Source organism: Tachysurus fulvidraco, chromosome 9, assembly GCF_022655615.1.
Source record: "Tachysurus fulvidraco isolate hzauxx_2018 chromosome 9, HZAU_PFXX_2.0, whole genome shotgun sequence".
Classification (NCBI taxonomy): Eukaryota; Metazoa; Chordata; class Actinopteri; order Siluriformes; family Bagridae; genus Tachysurus; species Tachysurus fulvidraco.
The window spans coordinates 23,853,681-23,872,544 of NC_062526.1; the positions used below are offsets into that span (position 1 = coordinate 23,853,681).

At 41.7% G+C, this 18,864-nt stretch overlaps 2 protein-coding genes across 3 annotated transcripts in view; one reads left to right on the forward strand and one right to left on the reverse strand.

Annotated features, from left to right (window-relative positions):
• Positions 1–14,861, forward strand: part of hmcn1 (hemicentin 1) — an 80,953-nt gene extending 66,092 nt beyond the window's left edge. Inside the window, exons 81-107 of one of the 2 annotated variants that reach the window (XM_047817997.1) lie at positions 2,144–2,413; positions 2,665–2,855; positions 2,949–3,162; positions 3,307–3,441; positions 3,713–3,903; positions 4,027–4,108; positions 4,359–4,628; positions 4,732–4,902; positions 5,064–5,234; positions 5,443–5,613; positions 5,888–6,058; positions 6,163–6,333; positions 6,523–6,693; positions 6,801–6,947; positions 7,090–7,227; positions 7,532–7,653; positions 7,784–8,021; positions 8,296–8,358; positions 8,462–8,581; positions 8,768–8,902; positions 9,076–9,192; positions 10,398–10,523; positions 10,623–10,751; positions 12,005–12,358; positions 12,702–12,821; positions 12,912–13,038; positions 13,447–14,861. In XM_047817997.1, the coding sequence (XP_047673953.1) occupies positions 2,144–2,413; positions 2,665–2,855; positions 2,949–3,162; positions 3,307–3,441; positions 3,713–3,903; positions 4,027–4,108; positions 4,359–4,628; positions 4,732–4,902; positions 5,064–5,234; positions 5,443–5,613; positions 5,888–6,058; positions 6,163–6,333; positions 6,523–6,693; positions 6,801–6,947; positions 7,090–7,227; positions 7,532–7,653; positions 7,784–8,021; positions 8,296–8,358; positions 8,462–8,581; positions 8,768–8,902; positions 9,076–9,192; positions 10,398–10,523; positions 10,623–10,751; positions 12,005–12,358; positions 12,702–12,821; positions 12,912–13,038; positions 13,447–13,813 (4,682 nt within the window). In that variant the 3' untranslated portion in view covers positions 13,814–14,861. The remainder of the gene's footprint in view (positions 1–2,143; positions 2,414–2,664; positions 2,856–2,948; positions 3,163–3,306; positions 3,442–3,712; positions 3,904–4,026; positions 4,109–4,358; positions 4,629–4,731; positions 4,903–5,063; positions 5,235–5,442; positions 5,614–5,887; positions 6,059–6,162; positions 6,334–6,522; positions 6,694–6,800; positions 6,948–7,089; positions 7,228–7,531; positions 7,654–7,783; positions 8,022–8,295; positions 8,359–8,461; positions 8,582–8,767; positions 8,903–9,075; positions 9,193–10,397; positions 10,524–10,622; positions 10,752–12,004; positions 12,359–12,701; positions 12,822–12,911; positions 13,039–13,446) is intronic. The other variant, XM_047817998.1, reaches the window with a different exon arrangement.
• arpc5b (actin related protein 2/3 complex, subunit 5B) lies at positions 14,669–18,483 on the reverse strand. Its single transcript, XM_027143321.2, has 4 exons — positions 18,223–18,483; positions 17,315–17,387; positions 17,015–17,191; positions 14,669–16,260 (listed from the first exon to the last, which is right to left on the reverse strand). Exons 1-4 carry the CDS (start codon positions 18,360–18,362, stop codon positions 16,198–16,200), a joined length of 453 nt encoding a protein of 150 aa, XP_026999122.1. The 5' UTR covers positions 18,363–18,483; the 3' UTR covers positions 14,669–16,197.
• Positions 18,484–18,864: the final 381 nt, after the last annotated feature.

Sequence of the window (18,864 nt, forward strand, 5' to 3'; positions counted from 1 at the left end):
TCGTCAGTGTTGTATAAAGTAGTAGAAAGCAATACTTAAGTAAAAGTACAAGACTAGAAAAAGAATAAGAAAAAGACTTTGGTAGAAGTGAAAGTCACCTTTTACAATACTAATCAAGTAAAAGTCTTAAAGTATCTGATATTTACTGTACTTAAGTATCAAAAGTCATTTTTTGATATTTACTGTACTTAAGTATTTGAAGTAAAAGTAAAAAGTACAATTTCAGTGATTTTCGGTAGGTATAAGATGAGGGACGGTTCTAGGGTTTCATCTTTAGGGGTTTTATCCCTCAGTGAGAATTTAAAACAAGAAGAGATTTATATTATATATTATATGACTACATAGTAAGCCAAAAGTTATGGTAATATTAAATGGCAAAAGTGGACACCAAAATTTTATGCATGATGTAATGATGCCAGTCTTGAATCAAATCAGTTCATGTATGCGTGCATTCTCTACAAACAGTGTGTCCGATAAATGCAGTCATTAATAAACAAATATTCACAAAGACCAAATCAATAAATGTTATTTTTATTTAGTATTGTATGGATTGTTTGCATTAATATTTTGTTTGTGCTACAACTCTGGTAATAATAATAGTGGAATTTCACTGCTTTTGGTTGCTGTATTTGCAGCTTTCCGATTAACATTATACATTAACGCCTCCAGCTCTGACTGCGTATGCATGCTGCGCGTACCTGAGCTTCTCCGTACAGCGTGCGGAGCGTAATACAATCTAGGAGCAGTGATTCACCAAACCTCCCTTATTGCAGTCACACATTTCTTCTGATTTTATTTTGTAGTAACGTAAAGTAAAGTACAGATACGTGACATTCTATGTACTTAAGTACAGTAACAAAGTGTTTTTACTCCGTTACATTACAACACTGCTCATCGTCTCAGGTAAGTTGGTTTTTCCTTCCAAATTCGGACATGTTTAAGGGTTAGTTATCACTGATAACAGAGAGGAGTAATATTACAGAGATAGGTTAACTATAGTAAGTAAGATTAGCTCTTAGAGTAAGGTTACATTAGGTGCTTAAAGAATACAGCTGTTTAGGAGGTCATCACTGCAGTCTGCAGCGTGATGAGATCGGCCTACATAAAAGAATTAGCAATTTTAAGTGTTAACTTACTAACAGCTGTGTACATACACTGGAATACACAGGCCATGCAATATAAGTGTTCACTGCTTAAGTGTTAAAGTCATATTTTATTGTTTATCAGGTTCCATTAGGTGACATCTTGCACTCAGCCCAGAATCTGGTGTCGATGTTGACCGACACCTTAAGTGTTGGACAACAGAAAATGGCGAACCAGTTTAATATCAGTGGACAGTCAGCACAAGTAAGAAGGTCCAAGTCAAATGGGCAGTCAGTGCAGCAGGAAATGGCTAGGTATGAGGTGTGTGTGTGTGTGTGTGTCGTTTATGTAGGCCGATCTCATCACGCTACAGACTGCAGTGATGACCTCCTAAACAGCTGCATTCTTTAAGCACCTAATGTAACCTTACTCTGAGAGCTAATCTTACTTACTATAGTTAACCTATATCTGTAATATTACTCCTCTCTGTTATTAGTGATAACTAACCCTTAAACATGTCCGAATTTGGAAGGAAAAAACAACTTACCTGAGACGATGAGTGAGCGCTTGGCTGCTGATCTGCCATTTCGCCAGTGGTTTAAAAGAGGACGGGGCGCATGCGCACTACGTGGAATCGATTCATCTTCCCTCGGATAGTAATGCCTGTGAACGTGATGACGTATTTTTGACAGTTGTTTCGCGGACCGTTTTCGTGTGTGAAAAAGAGGTGTTGCAAAAACAAGCGTTGTGTGTGTAAACTGTCATATTCGTACATTTTGGAGTTGTATTTGAACAAACACACAAAATCTCGTATCTGTATTCTGTCATGGCCGTAGATTTTGGGATCCAACTCAGCAAAATTAAAATTTACACACAAATGCTTTGAATTACGTACGATTATTATTGACAGTGTTTTTATTCCATAATATGGACTTACTACGTAATAATCAATGTACATTAAAGCAATGTATCTAGAACATGTCACTTTGTTCCAGTTGTCACATTTGCCTCACAGATATCGTCCTCATTCTGCTTTTAAAGTAGCCCTTTGTTTTCATAGTACCCCCAGTGATCACTTCAAACACTAAGTCTTACGCCGTGGCCGTGGATGGATCGGTGACCCTGCAGTGTCAGACCGAGGGATACCCGACCCCGTTAGTCAGCTGGTATAAAGATGGGAAGCCGCTATCTGAGTCTGTACGTCATCGAGTCCTTAGCTCTGGTTCTCTGCATCTTGTTTTCGCCCAGCCAGGAGACACGGGTCTATACACATGTACTGCAGCCAACGTGGCTGGAAGCCTCCGCCTGGAGATGAGCGTCACTGTCTTGAGTGAGTCACACACAGAGAGAGGTTGCGTGTGGATGGATGTATTTTCCTTGGCTGGATTAGTTGTTGCTTGAATTATTGAATTCTGTTCTAATTAGATTTTCTGTCCCACTGACATAAGAAAAGACATGCTGATGTTTTCATTGCAATCTTAACCTCACAGATTGCTAAGAATTGCAAACTGATTTTTCAAATGATTGGATGAAATATAAAAAAAAAATCTAAGAAACAAATGCATCTACCTTCCTTCCCAGTTCCACCCACTATCCGCAGAAGTGAACCGGAGCTGTGGGTGGTGGAGAACAATCGTGCCATGCTGTCCTGTGCAGCAGAAGGAGTGCCTCAGCCCGTCTTGAGCTGGGAGAAAGAAGGCATCGCTCTGACAGACCAAACAGAAGCTTTCAGCATCCTGACCTCCGGGGAACTGGTGCTAGAAAACGCTCAGGTTAGAAAATCAAGATGCTGTCATGAAAATGTAATTAAATAAATTGGGATTGTCATTGTTCTAACCCTGACATATTTTACTTTTGAAACACAGCCTGAGGATGCTGGGAGTTACACATGTGTGGCCACCAACATTGTGGGACAGGACAGTCAGACAGTCGAGCTATCTGTGTACACACACCCAGCATTTACGGAGACCCTGGAAGATACAGCACTCAACAAGGGAGACCGCCTCTTACTGACCTGTGGAGCCACAGGCATTCCAATGCCCAAAGTTTCTTGGGCTTTCAACAATAACATTATCCCAGGTGAGGAAAAAAATAACATTAGTTTCTTGTAACTGTTATCTCCATTAATCTGTCATTTGTTCATCTTTAATATCATATATTGGCAATATTCTTTTGCTCTCTATAGCACTTCCTCATGATGTAATGCCTTGTTTTTACTTCTAGTCCATTATAGCCACGTGAATGGCCACAGTGAGCTGGTGATCGAGCGAGTGAGCAAGGATGACGCAGGAACGTACTCCTGCATCGCAGAGAACCGAGTGGGATCCGTCAAATCTTTGGGTTTTGTCTATGTCAAAGGTGCCTAACTGTGCTGAGTCACTTTCTTTGTCTGTGAGCATATTTGACAGCAGGTCACATTCATTACATATTCCAGAAAATATTATACATGAACTTTTATATACATTATCTTATTTTATAGATTCTATTAAGAATGTTTATTAGGCAATGTAAAACCGGGCTATAGTCAATTTTTTTATTTTCTCCATAGTTATGACTCATGAATCTACAGTATAACCAGCTGCATTATGAATACGAAGCCTGCTTATGTCCTGCTTCTGTGACTCCCCAGAGCCTCCTATAATAGACGGAGATGTCCATTTGAACAATATTGAGCCTTTGGGTGGGAATGCCATTCTGAACTGCGAAGTACGAGGGGACCCTCTGCCCACCATCCAGTGGAGCAAGAAAGGCGTAAATGTCCGCATCAGCAACCGCATCCGCCAACTGGACAACGGTTCTCTGGCAATCTATGGCACTGTGGTAGTGTATCCGAGTTCTGATTCCCTTTACTAACACACTATTTGTCAGCCTTTTTTGCACTTATTGTTAACCATAATTTTCAGTGAGGTTTACAATTGCATTCTTCTTGTTTTGTTTTTTCAGAGTGAGGATGCTGGTAGCTATGTGTGTGTAGCTACGAATGATGCTGGAGTAGTGGAAAGGACAGTCACTCTAACCTTACAGAGTAAACACACACACACACACACACACACACACACACACGCGCGCACACTAACTAAATCGTGTATTAAGCTAAATTACATTAAATGACTGAATATTTCAATACCAACCCGAAAAGTAGTGTGCTGCCTATTCATATTTCTTTTTATCTGCAGTGCAAATCTAAAAAAGCTAACAACAGACACATAAGGAGTAAATGAATAAGCTTGCTTCAGCTTCTTTAATTTTAAACTAATGACCATCTACTTCATCAGGTTCTCCAGTCTTTACGGTGGAACCAATGGACACAGTGGTAGATTCCGGCTCCATTGTGGTGCTAAACTGCCAGGCACAGGGTGAACCCACACCTGTCATCGAGTGGGCCCGGCAAGGACGCCCGCTGCTGACCAACGACCGCATCACCATGTTGTCCAATGGCTCCCTGAGGCTCAGCAGCGTTCAGAAAGAGGACACAGCCCAGTACGAGTGTGTAGCCCGCAACCTGTTGGGCTCAACACTAGTTAATGTGGCCCTTACAGTGCGTGGTAAGATAGAGAGTTGATTGTGTATTCATTATTTTTTGATACAGTTGACTCATTTTAATTCAAATGATTCCACTTGTCCACATACGTGTCTTACACACACCAGTTCATGGAGGCTTCTCTGAGTGGATGGAGTGGGGTGCCTGTAGTGTGTCTTGTGGGGCAGGAATTCAAAAGAGGCTGAGACGGTGCAACAACCCCCAGCCTGCCAATGGAGGCCGCCACTGCTTAGCCTCAGACTCTGAGATCCGCAGCTGTCAAAGCAAACCCTGCCCAGGTGAATCAACATAGCTATCTTTAAATTTAACCTGAGATCTTGTACAAATTCTTGTTTGAACCTTGTATAAACTATATATACTGTATAAAACAAAGTCTGGTGTGGAGACTACTGATTTATGTAGTCTAAGTGTACGAATGTGTGCATGTGTGTGTGTTTAGTGAATGGTCAGTGGTCAGACTGGACACCGTGGGAGGAATGCTCTCGTACCTGTGGCCAAGGGAACAGGACTAGGGTACGAACCTGCAGCAAGCCTCCAGCCCAACATGGAGGCAGGGCCTGCGAGGGCCGAGTCCTGGAGGTTATCATGTGCAGCATCAGACCCTGTCCTGGTAAGCAGACTTTAGTGAATCTTCCTACTTCTTAAACTCTTTGGTTTTTATGCGATAAATCAGATTTAGCTGAATTCCACTTGTCTCTACACAAGTGCATTATACTCTCTATCTAGAACTGTGTAATACCACATAACTGTGGATTAACACCTTTGTTCACTTGTATTATGGTGAACTCATTAATATACCGGCTGTGTCTGTTTTACAGTGGCTGGGAACTGGGCTGCCTGGCTGCAGTGGAGCCCTTGCAGCGAAACATGTGGTAAAGGCATACAGACAAGAATCCGTCTTTGCAACAACCCCCCACCGTCTTTTGGTGGTCCAACGTGTAGTGGAGCAGACACACAAACTCAAGTGTGCACAGAGAGAAACTGCCCCGGTAAGAACTGAGGGGAAATACTTAGAAAGAGTTCATCTGTTTAGTCGCAATGCAGCCAAGAAGCCGTTCATGCCATTGAAAATATATATTGTTTTTTTTTTCTTTTAACATTATGTACTTGTATGTGCCTCCGGAAAAGAAATCATGATCTTTACACTGGCTGGTTAACTGCTTATACTGTAGCCTCCATATGATAGACGCAATGGATCTGTAACGTTTTAGATGTAAATCCCAGGGCATTTGAATAATTGTGCAATCTTCTTCTGGTTTGCAGTGGATGGAAAATGGTCATCTTGGGTGAGCTGGAGCGCGTGTAGCGTTTCCTGTGGAGGTGGAACCAGACAAAGGACACGCCTCTGTGCAAGCCCCGCCCCCAAACACGGGGGAAGGCAGTGTGAAGGAAATGATGTTCACATTGATTTCTGCAACAGTGAACCATGCCCAAGTGAGCATTCACTTAGTCAAATACACATGGCTTGTCTCTTGATTGCAAACATACAATGTACATACACAGAATGATAGAAAACCAGTACCTTTTTTCTCCGTCAGTTCACGGTAACTGGGGCCCCTGGAGCACCTGGGGCAGCTGCAGTCGGACTTGCAACGGTGGCCAAATGCGACGGTACAGAACATGTGACAATCCCCGACCGACCAACGGGGGTAGAGCATGTGCTGGAACTGACACAGAGATACAGAAATGCAGCACGTTCAGTTGTCCTGGTAAAACCAATATGCACATATTACAAGACATACCTTCTATCACACAAGCTTTCACTCAGATATTGCCATCTATTGATATTGATTCTACTGATTGTTTATTGTCTCGTAATTAGGGAATGTTTTTATTTTATTGCCACACAATTCCTTTAGTGCAGTTGATGACTGTTTGTATGTTTGTGATCATGTTAGTGGATGGGAACTGGAGTCCATGGCAGCCATGGGGTGAGTGTTCAGTCTCCTGTGGTGTAGGGGAACGCACAAGGCTCCGTTCCTGTAACAATCCAGCTCCTAGCAACAAGGGCCGCAATTGTCCAGGAGATTCCACCCAGCTTTCCAGGTGCAACATCCAGCCATGTCCAGGTAAAAAAAAAAAAAGACATGCTTACTTTCTACATTTCTATTCTACAAATTGAAGAGTGGATTCAGATGTTTTGAAGTGTGCTTGTACTCATGATTTGTTTGCTCAGGCGGTCCGCAGAAGGCCAGAGGGAACATCATTGGCACCATTAATGATGTGGAGTTTGGCATAGCTTTCCTCAATGCAACGATATTCAACAGTCCTTCAGGGGGAAGAGTGATACACGCTACTATCACCAATATACCCCGGAGCCTGGGTTAGTCACAGATATTTTTCAGTATTAGTTGATCACATAAAAACTTGCAGACGTGAGAACACTGAGGATTGAACAAAAAACACCATCGTGAATGTATTGAGTTGCTGTCTGTAATGAGTTGATCCAGCTTAATTCTTTCCAGGCCCTGGTATGAGGAAACTGATCTCTCTGCTGAATCCCATCTACTGGACCACAGCACAGGAGATCGGTGAGGCGGTCAATGGCTACACACTTACAGATGGCATCTTCAGACGAGAAACCCAAGTGGAGTTTGCGACTGGTTAGTCCAATTAGGACCAGAGTTTAATCACAATGTAAAGCTTCAATCAAGAGATTCTGAAAGCTGAATATTATAGAGGTGCAGAGGTCAGGAGGTGTATCCATATTTAGCCAAGACAAGGCTGGGGTGGAATTCCAAACACACATTGCCTACATACCTGCATCTATATAATGCCTTATGAAGTGCATATGAAGTGCTCACATTGGATTTTGGTCCAAACCACAGATAAACCAACAAAGAAATGTTTCTTGAAGAATATTTTTCTAGATGTTTAAAATTTTAAACGCTCGTCCATTTGTTTAAGGGGAGATCCTGAGGATGACCCATGTGGCACGGGGAGTAGACACAGATGGTGCTCTGCTGTTGGACATCGTAGTGAATGGACACATCCTCCAACTGCCCTCCAACGCAGATATTGGCCTTAAGGTAGTAACTCAGAATAAATAACTCACTAATTTAAAAATATACTTACTTTTAAAAGTTCTGAAAATCTTCCACTATGCTTTAGTGATGCTATGTTTTACTGATGCATGTGTGTAATTTTTTCTACCACCAGGACTATACAGAAGATTATATTCAGACAGGTCGTGGGCAGCTATATGCTCTATCCACACGTATGTTCACCGTAGATAGAGTGAGTGTGCCCTATTCCTGGAACCATACCATTTTATACGAGCCCTCCAGAGGAAAGATGCCTTACCTGGTACAGACGTTGCATGCTTCTTCCATCAGTGCTCAGTACCGCCCACTAGAGGAGATGCTGGAGTTCAGCATCCATGCCAGCATTTCCAAGGGTGAGGCACATATGCAGTACTTTATAACTGATATATTATACACTCACCAACCACTGTATTAAGAACACCTTTTTATTCATGCAATTGTATAGTGGCAGAAGTTTTGTATATATGTATGCAGATACGGGTCAGCCAAACAGGCTGGTTAGAGTATTTCAGAAACTATTCGCCTCTTATAATATAATATTTACCAAATATTTACAAAAAGAGATCAGTGAGCGTATGAGTCTATGTATGTTTTTATATTCATTGAAATTACTGTGCTTGTTTGCAGGTGAGCGAAGCAACCAGTGTCCCAGTGGCTTTGTGCTGGACCCAGTCGGACCCTACTGTGCTGGTACATTTCACACCCAGACCGAATTTTATTTAAAGAGGAGAATCATTATTTATTATAGGAGAGTTTAATATTTATTATTCTATTTCTTTCTGCTTTAATGAAGATGAGAATGAGTGTGATGAAGGCAGCCCATGTTCCCATGCCTGCCATAATGCTATAGGCACCTACTATTGCTCCTGCCCAAGAGGACTCACGATATCTGCTGATGGCCGGACATGCCAGGGTACCAGCTGTCCACACACAAACAAATAACACACAGTGATCTTTACTTCTATATGCTGTAATGCTCAATAACGAGTCTCTCCTAAAGTCTAATAACTTGTTACTCTAGTCATAACATCATAACCTGCTGTAATGCTATTAAATTTTTACCCATATTAGGTTTAATATTATGATGTCTGTTCTTTAGATATCGATGAATGCTCACTAGACGGACACATGTGTCATGACGGACAAGACTGTGAAAACACTATTGGCTCCTACCGCTGTGTGATGCGTTGTGGGCGGGGTTTCAGGAGAACAGCAGATGGCTTGAGCTGTTCAGGTTTATTTTTCTTTATTATAATACTCAAATATTTACACACTCTTTGTAATGTTTGTAAATTAAAAACTCTGATATTCTAACAAAATTCTCCCTGATTGTCCCTAACAGTTTTTTAATAATGTCATCTGTAGGAGATACGTATGCTTACTTAGAATGTTCCTTTTTTTTGACAGATGTAAATGAATGTCAGGACTTCCAGAATCCATGCCACCAGCATTGTCTCAACACCATTGGCAGTTACCGCTGTGCCTGTGAGCCCGGCTACCAACTCAGGAAAAACCGCTGTTTCGGTCAGTTACACTAGTAATGCTAAAACCCTAAGCTGCAAGCAGAAATGTGGTTCTGTGAACTTCAGATAACCTTGTTGGTGATGGTGAGAACCACCTGAATACGTTCATGTGCACATGCAAGCCAAGACTTTCCAACAAAGTGACAAAGTGATGGAATTAGGCTTGTACAGTAATACAATAATTGTCATCCCTACATTATATTACACTGGGATGATATCCAGGTATTACATTAACAGACCTTCCATCCGCAGCTCAGCAAAAAACTCACTCACTCACTCACTCACTCACTCACTCACTCACTCACTCACTCACTCACTCACTCACTCACTCACTCACTCACTCACTCACTCACTCACTCACTCACTCACTCACTCACTCATTTTCTGCCGCTTATCCGAACTTCTCGGGTCACAGGGAGCCTGTGCCTATCTCAGGCGTCATCAGGCATCAAGGCAGGATACACCCTGGATGGAGTGCCAACCCATCACAGGGCACACACACTCTTCCAGAGATGCTAGTCAACCTACCATGCATGTCTTTGGACCGGGGGTGGAATCCGGAGTACCCGGAGGAAACCCCCGAGGCATGGGGAGAACATGCAAACTCCGCACGCATAAGGCGGAGGCGGGAATCGAACCCTGAACTTGGAGGTGTGAGGCGAACGTGCTAACCACTAAGCCACCGTGCCCCCCCTCAGCAAAAAACTAAAAAACTAAATTACCACTCATAAATACAGGTATGCCAAATGTTCAGTCTTAGTGGTTAGCACGTTTGCCTCACTCCTCCAGGGTTGGGGGTTTGATTCCCACCTCCGCCTTGTGTGTGTGGAGTTTGCATGTTCTCCCCGTGCCTCGGGGGTTTCCTCCGGGTACTCCGGTTTCCTCCCCCGGTCCAAAGACATGCATGGTAGGTTGATTGGCATCTCTGGAAACTTGTCCGTAGTGTGTGAGTGAATGAGTGTGTGTGTGTGTGCTCTGCGATGGGTTGGCACTCCGTCCAGGGTGTATCCTGCCTTGATGCCCGATGACGCCTGAGAAGAAGTTCGGATAAGCGGTAGAAAATGAAGGAATGAATGAATGATTCTTATCGTAGTTAATTAAGGTTGAAAGGGTGAAATAAATGAAACCTCAAAGCAGGTTTTCTCCTTCCCCAATCTGACCAAAACACTACAACAAAATGACTAAATAATTTTTTTTTGCTCCCAGACATTAATGAGTGCAGGCAGAGAGTGTGCCGTTCAGACCAGCAGTGTAAGAATACGCGTGGCAGCTACACCTGCATCGACCTCTGTCCTACTGGTATGACCAAAGGAGTTAACGGCACATGCATAGGTTAGTGTGCACATAAAATCTGGGCCCCTTTTCCATGCAATTCCTGCAGAAATATATGCATTATATGCAGTCATTTCAGATGTGCCATTTTCTCCACAGACATTGATGAGTGTCGAGACGGCACGCACCAGTGCAGATACAATCAGATTTGTGAGAACACCAGGGGGAGCTATCACTGCACCTGCCCCAGGGGCTACCGCTCTCAGGGTGTGGGCCTGCCCTGCATTGGTATGTAAATCTACTGCCGATAACCCCCATGAATAAAGCATCACCTGGCTGCTCTACTGCTGTTGCCTTCTGTCCAATATGCATCCGACAATTTCAGTTTATATCCATATGCATCACTTTGTTCCACCTAATAAACACACACTCCCTGCTTGCTTGCATTACCGCTTTACTCTTTATGAGTCTTTAATAAATGGCCAGATTCTCATGATTAGATGAGAGTATTAAAGCAGTATTCACAAGTTTCAAATGATGAAACTGGTAGAAAGGGGAATGGCAGACAGGTAAGTCTGCTCTCACAACAAGACCGGCACTTTCTTTTTTTTATCTGTCTCGGTTCTTCCTTCTGTCACCTTTTACCTTTAGCTCTTTATCCTCTTTTCCTGCTTGGGATATTTTCTCTTAAAATGCTGTGCTTTGCTCTAGCCTTAATGGAATGCAAAATATCAGGCTAACATTAGGTTTCAAATGTTTAACTATAGTAGTTACTACAGCAAAGATAACGGAGTCTAATATATTGATAGTGTGTGTATATACATTGATCAGCCATGACATGGGGTGGGATATATTAGCGAGCAAGTCTTGAACTTGAAGATATGATGGAAGCAGGAAAAATATGCAAGTGTAAGGAGCTGATTGACTTTCACAAAGGACAGATTGTGATTGCTTGATGACTGGGTCAAAGCATGCTGCTACTGTCTTGGTGCCAGATACCACAGGTGGAGTTGTGAAGTTCATGCCTCAGCGGGTCAGAGCTGTTTTGAAGGCACAAGGGGAACCTACCCAATATCAATCTGGTGCTTTTAATGTTATGGCTGATCGGTGAATATATCCTGCATGCAGAGGTGGGAGAAAGTCACACATGTGCAAGTCACAAGTAAGTCTCAAGTCTCAAATTTGCGACTTAAGTCTGACTCGAATCAAGTCATATGACTTAAGTCCCCATCTCTGCCTGCATGCCTGACGACCGATTGGCTGAAGAGTATGATTTCAAATCTCAGCAGTTACACAGAGTGCATTTATTTACATTGTTAAGATCACATCTTGACCCTCCGTTATTGTCAGATGTAAATGAGTTAGAGGTTGGATATTGATGCCCTTTTTCGTTTTTCCCTTCTCTCCCATGCATTTTTCTTTACTGCTTTCCATTCACCTCTGCGCTGTACTTTATTTCTTTCCTTGGTATCCCTTTAAATTCTTCCACCCTCTCACTCTATCTCTCTCTCTCTCTCTGCTGTGCCTTGCTACGAGAGCAGACATAAATGAGTGTGAGCGGGTGCCGATGCCCTGTGCCTACCAGTGCGTGAACAGCGCAGGTAGCTACACGTGCACTTGCCCTCCCGGCCGCCACTTGCTTGGGGATGGGAAGTCCTGCGCTGGGCTGGAGCGCTTGCCCAGATTCGAAAGCCTCTCATACGGTTTCCACATCTCACAGTCATCCCCTGAACGAAGCTCCTCCCAGCATCGGTATCACAGTCTGACATCTCAGAGCTTCCAATCTTACACTGTCAACGGGGGCAACTACAGGCTCAACTCTCCTCCCTCACGTTCTCGTAGGGCAACTAAGACATGCCGTCTTGGCTTTATTTCAGAAGGGGATAAATGCATAGGTAAATTTCACAGGTGTTTGCAGTATGTGAATACTGTGTCCAGTATGGGATAAAGTGTGGTGGCAGCTGGGAAAATCCATCATCATAATAATTCTTAATAGAGCTGTTTTCTTTTTACATGTAAAACAGAAACAAAATTGTAGCATAAGGTTTGGTGAAATATATTTGACTATATTAGTCTCATGAAAAGCGTGTAATAAGGGCAATTTTGTGCATTTTGTGTGTGTGTGTGTGTAAATTTATATTTATATTTGTTTATGTGTATGTGTATTTTATATATAATATATTGTACATTGTTGTAAATCTGGATCGTCATGTAAATGTCATTTTTCTGTATCTGTAGATATCAATGAGTGTGAGCAGAGAGACATGTGCCAGCATGAGTGCATAAACACACCAGGAAGCCACAAGTGTTTGTGTCCCAACGGATATCGCCTCATGACCAATGGCAAAACATGCCAAGGTAAAATAAATAAATAAATAAATCACTTAGTAGGGATGCTGTTGTAGTCATTTTGTCTAAAACAGAGCATTGTTTCACCTTTGTATTTAGATGTTGACGAATGCTTGGAGCAAAAAATTCAATGTGGCGCAAACAGAATGTGCTTCAACATGAGAGGCAGCTACCAGTGCATTGACACGCCCTGTCCACCAAACTACCAGCGAGACCCAGAGTCAGGGTAAGACACAAAACTAGGAACAAAAATAGGAATAGCCAAAAATATCAGAGTATGCACAAGTATTGGAACACGCACATGCGGCAGAGAACTGCAACAAAAACACAGATTTATAAAATAAAATAAAAAATTATAATAATACATTTAGATAAATCATAAGCAAACAGTATCCAAGGCATATACTTTGCGACGAGGAACTGATGAGGTGCAAATGAGGTGCTTCCAGTTACTTCCATTCAGTTTGTAATTAAAAACATGTGTTGAGAAATTTTAATAATCTTGAAAATAACCACTTTCACACAAAGGTGTTGTTGGCTTTTTTTTTACAGATCCTTGACATTTGGTCACTAGCATTACTTGGATTAAGCCCTGAACTTTAACCTTAACAAATCTTTTTTCCTTTCTGCTCAGCTTCTGTCTGAAGAACTGTCCGCCCAATGACCTCGAGTGTGCATTGAGCCCCTATGCGCTGGAGTACAAGCTGCTGTCTCTGCCTTTCGGCATCGCCGCTAACCAGGACCTGATCCGCCTGGTGGCCTACACTCAAGACGGCGTGATGCACCCACGCACCAGCTTCCTGATGGTGGACGAGGACACTACACTTCCCTTCGCCCTGCGCGATGAAAACTTAAAAGGCGTTTTGTTCACCACGCGCCCGCTGCGTCAGCCACACACCTACCGCATGAAAGTTCGAGCGCTGTCTTACAGCACCGACGGGGCCATCGAGTACCAGACCACCTTCATCGTCTACATCGCCGTCTCTGCCTATCCCTACTGATAGCACTTTACCATGTGAACGGGGCGTGACTGAGTGCGAGAGTGTGTATGTGTGTGTGCATGTGTGTATATATGTGTGTATATACCTGTGTTCAGCTGTAGATCCACCACTTGAAGATTACATCAGGCCTCATAGATTGAGGAGCTGCAGTTGTTAAGAAAACAGACAAAAACAAATAACTTAGCATTGACCCCTGGGGTACTCCGAAGCCAGACTGCTTTACCTGTGGCTGGATTCCATGGTGAAGCCTGAAAGCTGTAGGTCAGATGAAGCAGCTGATCCAGTCTTGCGTGTTATGACAAGCCTCTTCGCCAAACTAAGTACAAGGACACAAGAAAGATCGGACTCCACACTTCCGATCAAGAAAAAGGACAAATACCTGTATACGTGTATGTCTACCTATTAACTTATTGGAAAGTGCTTGAAAACAAGAATTTGATGGATTTGTGTGTGTGTTTGTGTGGCCATTTACATTGTGTAATGGTGTTTGTCCAGAGACTTTCAGGAATAAGCAACATCATTAAAATCTCCAAAACTATAATATCCATCTCAGGTAAGCACTGTATTCCACCTCTACAGCATTTTCCTATCGATTTTTTATTCGTATCTATGTACAGGACTAAACAACAACTTCTGCAACAGACTTTTATTACAGGTTTATACACGAGCGCATAACAAAGATGTATTCTATTCTTTATTATTTGTATATAAGCATTTGGTTTAAATTCTGTAATTTTCCAGTATTGTTTTTTTGTGTATTCTTTTTTCTTTTTTACACAAACAATCAATAATTGTGTATTATATTGCTTGGACCTTTCCTATATATATATATAAAAAATACAAGAATACAGGCAATTTGTTTGATCGTATGTATAAATCTTTATTTTTTATTTTTTAAAAGCACAAACATAAAAAAGAAATACTTAATAAGGCAGTTGTAGACCAGTTTGGTTTGTAAAATGTGTTTACGCTCGGTCATGAGAGCAGTCCGAGGTCCAGGCAGGTCTGTACGTTTCGTTCTGTGTGGTTTAAACAGTGATGGTCTGCTTTTAAAGCAGCTATCCAACTATGGAGAAGGATTACTTACAGACGAAAAGCATGAAGAAGAAAAAAGATCTCTTTTTTTGGGCAGTAAGAGCTTTAGATTAGCAGAGCTTGAAGAGACATTGCAAACAAGATTTTTAAATAATAATAAAAATTTGCATGTAAGCATCGACACACGTGTTCTCGTCTCTTACAGCCATGACGTGATCTTCATAGAAAGAGTTCCTCGTTTAAACCGTAAGAAACTCCTGAAGCTGCTATTCAGTTCGAATCTCAAACGTTCTACCTTTAAAGACACGTATCGTGAAACAAACCTAATCGACTAATAATTCGCTTTTGTTTAAAGGATCCTACGATTTTTATGTTGATTTTTATTACAACGTATTCGTTCTTGGTCATTTATTCAAGTAAAAAAAAAAGGTACTTGAAAATTTCAAAGGCTGCGTTCGTGTGCAAAATATGAGAATGTCTAAAGTCGATGGATTTAGCACCTCGATACTGTGTGTGACTGACTTTTTTTTTCAAGGTTTATAAACGAGCGTCTTTAAATTCTTTTACTGCAGCATGATATGCACTGGCAAATAGCTACAAAATGGCTAAAGAATTTTCTTTTAATTTCACTTGCATTATATGATACATTATCACTGGTTGCTCGAGGTCTAATTCCATAACAGATTTGGTGTGTTAAGGTGATTGAGAAGAAGGCCTTTAATGAGCTGAAACAGTTCTGCCCAAAATGCTAGTAGATGAATTAGAGCGCTACAGATTAGTAATATACGATAACTATGCTAACATTTTATGCTAACACACAGATCTAGTAAAATCTATGTTGTCTACTCAAGAACAGGATTAATGCTCTTTCCCTGTGCAGCAGGAACTGTCCAAAGAAGGTGGGGTTAAAAGGTTAAGCTGCACCTACATTGTGTTATATAATGCAGCCAATGCCCTTTGGTTGAGTAAATTCAGCAACATATGATTAAAAATGCTGGAAGCCTGGAGCGACTTTTGCTAATCTTACACGAGGAGATGGAAAGAAGCGTTTAACCTTATACCGAATCACGAGTGATTCTAAATCACAAAGTAATGCACTGCTCGAAAGTGTACGGTGCGATGCCTTCCTGAGAGAAGCTGAAAGGATCGTGAGGAAAAAGGCGACAGTCCGTGTGAGTGAAACGGAGAGGCTGAGCGAAAAAAATAAGGGCTGACTGAGGTGGAGAGAAAGACATCAAAGTGACGTGTGAGTTGTTTGCAGCACCCTGTGTAAATCTGGTCTTTGTTCTGAACGTACAAGCAGGTCGTCCCGCCTGTGGTTTGCAGGAGCAGTGGAGCAGGAAGAGGTTTTAGACGGTTTTCCGTGCAGTCAGTACTCTGACGATGCAGCCCACACCACCTACAGAGAGAGCCTGAGGAAAAACATGAGGGATATGAATGTGCTGGTACTGAGACAGTACAACGGTGCAGTTATTTCATCAGCTAATTGTGTTGCAGCACAAAGCATCAAATCCTGCAGGTACAAATCAAGAGCTGCAGTTAGTGTTCACATCAGACAGGAGCTGAAAGGAGTGGAACCTGAAATGGTCTTCTACTGTTGTAGAATTGTTAAGATTATTATTTAAGTGACTATAGACTTCTGGTCAGCTTAAACCATTCTGGTCATTCTCCGGTCATCTCTCGTATCAGCAAGGTGTTTCAGCCTGCAAATCTGGATGTTTTACAGGTTTTGCACCAGGCAAACATTAGCATATATTTACATAATGCAATAAAATACTGTGTACAATGACACCAGAAAAAAAACATTAATATGAAGGTTAATTAGTAGAATAGTAGATGCACTGAAAACCGCTACCTTACTGGTACTTTATGCCTTGCAACATACCAACTCTGGCCATGATTCTCTAATTTTACAGAATTTAGTTTAACGGGACTACAGAGCCACAATTAGTACCTTAACAAATTAACAAAACTATAAGGAAAACCATCAAAATCAGGATGTTGTTATAAGGCAGAATTATCAGCATGTACTGAAGAAACCGAATACTTCCAATACCAAAGTTAATACATTTTTTTTCCATATTAAAGATGCAATAAATATGAATGTATAGTCATCCTGGTAACTCCATAGTGGTAAAACAAGTGTGTTAATATAACCCTGTTTACCTTTTCATGCCACTGGAGGAGGACGGCGCTACTGTTTTCCGACGGCCTCTCAAAGCCTTTGTAGATGTACTTCATCAGCAGGTCCACGCTGTTCTTATCCAGAGACTGCACTCCCTTCTCTATGTCACTTGCCTTGAAAGAACTCAGCACTTTTAGCACCAGGCCCTCGGCACGGTCCTAAACAAACACAATCAAATCATGGCTCTTAGCTCCAGCAACAATCTGCCTTTGTCCTGCATCCGCAATACGCTACACGGTTCCTTATGGGAGTTGTTACTATAGAAACGATTAGTTAAACACCTTGACGTTCTGATTCTTGGTATTGATTGGTGGGTTTTTCAGCACGGCTTGCAAGGCTCCCATCAGATTCCCTTTACAGACTGGAGTTAAGGAAGAAAAATACGATCTCACATCACAGTTATATTATATAATATCAACACCAAAACTCTCACAGCAGAAGTGAGGTGTGACGTCCGAGACACCGACATGAAGTCAATCAGAAACAGGAAGCAGGGTTTAGTGTCAGCCACAACGGTCATATATGGAAAACAAAATCAACTTCCTCATCTTAATTCGACTCAATGTGTCATAACCTACATGCTAGACATGCACAATATGGACAATGCTACAGTTTTATCTACTTCATTATACAAATGCATAGCAGTGTTGTCTTGTTCAAGTGTATAAACTTTATATCTCTTTATAAAATAACTGACTAAAAGAGCTACGGTGCAATATACAGTAGGTTGTCTTCCTGAGGTAAATTCGAGCGTTCTGAGCATTAAATACTCTGTACAGACAAAAACAAAACAGCTCGATGGGAGGAATGTGGTGGTGAGACATGTCTGGGTCTGGACATGTCTGGACATCCAGCAGACTGTAAATCAACCTTCCTTAGGAGACATCAACATGGGTGTGGAACTCAAAGGATCACATTTAACCTCATGACACTAAAAAAAGGCCCATAAATAGATAGAAAAAAAAAAGAAAAGACAAATTGTAGGAATGATTGAAGGAGTCTAGACAGAAAACAGGGCTGTGGTTCAAAAACATTGGTTTTAAAAGCTCTAAGATCTGCCTGCTAATACGAGTGGAAGGTGATCTGCAGGCCAGGATGCATTACACAAGTCAATCTGATGTGCATTTTCTGATACAGATGCATAAGTGAGTAGAGATATAAATAAAGCCATATCTGAACAGAAGGATATTGTCTGATGAGGGAATCGACTTCTGCTTCATCTGGACCCAGCTGGTTCTCTGCTCCATCCTCCTCGTCTACAAACTTGTTCTCGTCGTATTCATCTACATCCACTTTACGGAATCGGTCGGAGACGGTGTTCTTCGACATGATGACCAGTTCACTCTCTAACGGAAAACGCTACACATCCGCTTTATGCTAGGCTTCAAAACAGCTGGATTGTCGCTCACTTCCTCATCAGGAGTAGGAGCCTCTGCGTAAAGCTCACTTCCGCATCAGTATCAGCTTAGTGGCCGGTCACAAAACTGCACATTTCGGTTATTTCACGTACACTATAATGTGTAGGCCAAATAAAGTTGTACAGACAATTGTACAGGATGTCTTTTTATGTTCTAATGCACAAAGCGAGCCTCGTGAATACTGACTCATTTTTCTCATTCATTCGCGCCTCTAGTCTATTTACTAAGATTGAATAAGAAATGGAGACATTGAGCATGTTTTAATAAATACACATTTATAGAGAATAATAAATAGATTAGCATTATAACGATCTTTTATTTTATTTATTGTTTTTTTATGTACTGTACGTTTAAAAAATAGTGTATTTCACTTCATTTATAATCAACAGATTTATTCTTTCGGCTTTTTATCC

Bases quoted from the DNA above. Each gene is read 5' to 3' on its own strand.
- arpc5b (XM_027143321.2), bottom strand. From the start codon at position 18,362: ATGTCGAAGAACACCGTCTCCGACCGATTCCGTAAAGTGGATGTAGAT. The intron at 17,388-18,222 runs ATATCCTTCTGT...TCCAGTCTGTAA, and splicing joins GTCGATTCCCTCATCAGACA to AGGGAATCTGATGGGAGCCT. The intron at 16,261-17,014 runs GTAAACAGGGTT...GTTTTTCCTCAG, and splicing joins TCCTCCAGTGGCATGAAAAG to GCTCTCTCTGTAGGTGGTGT.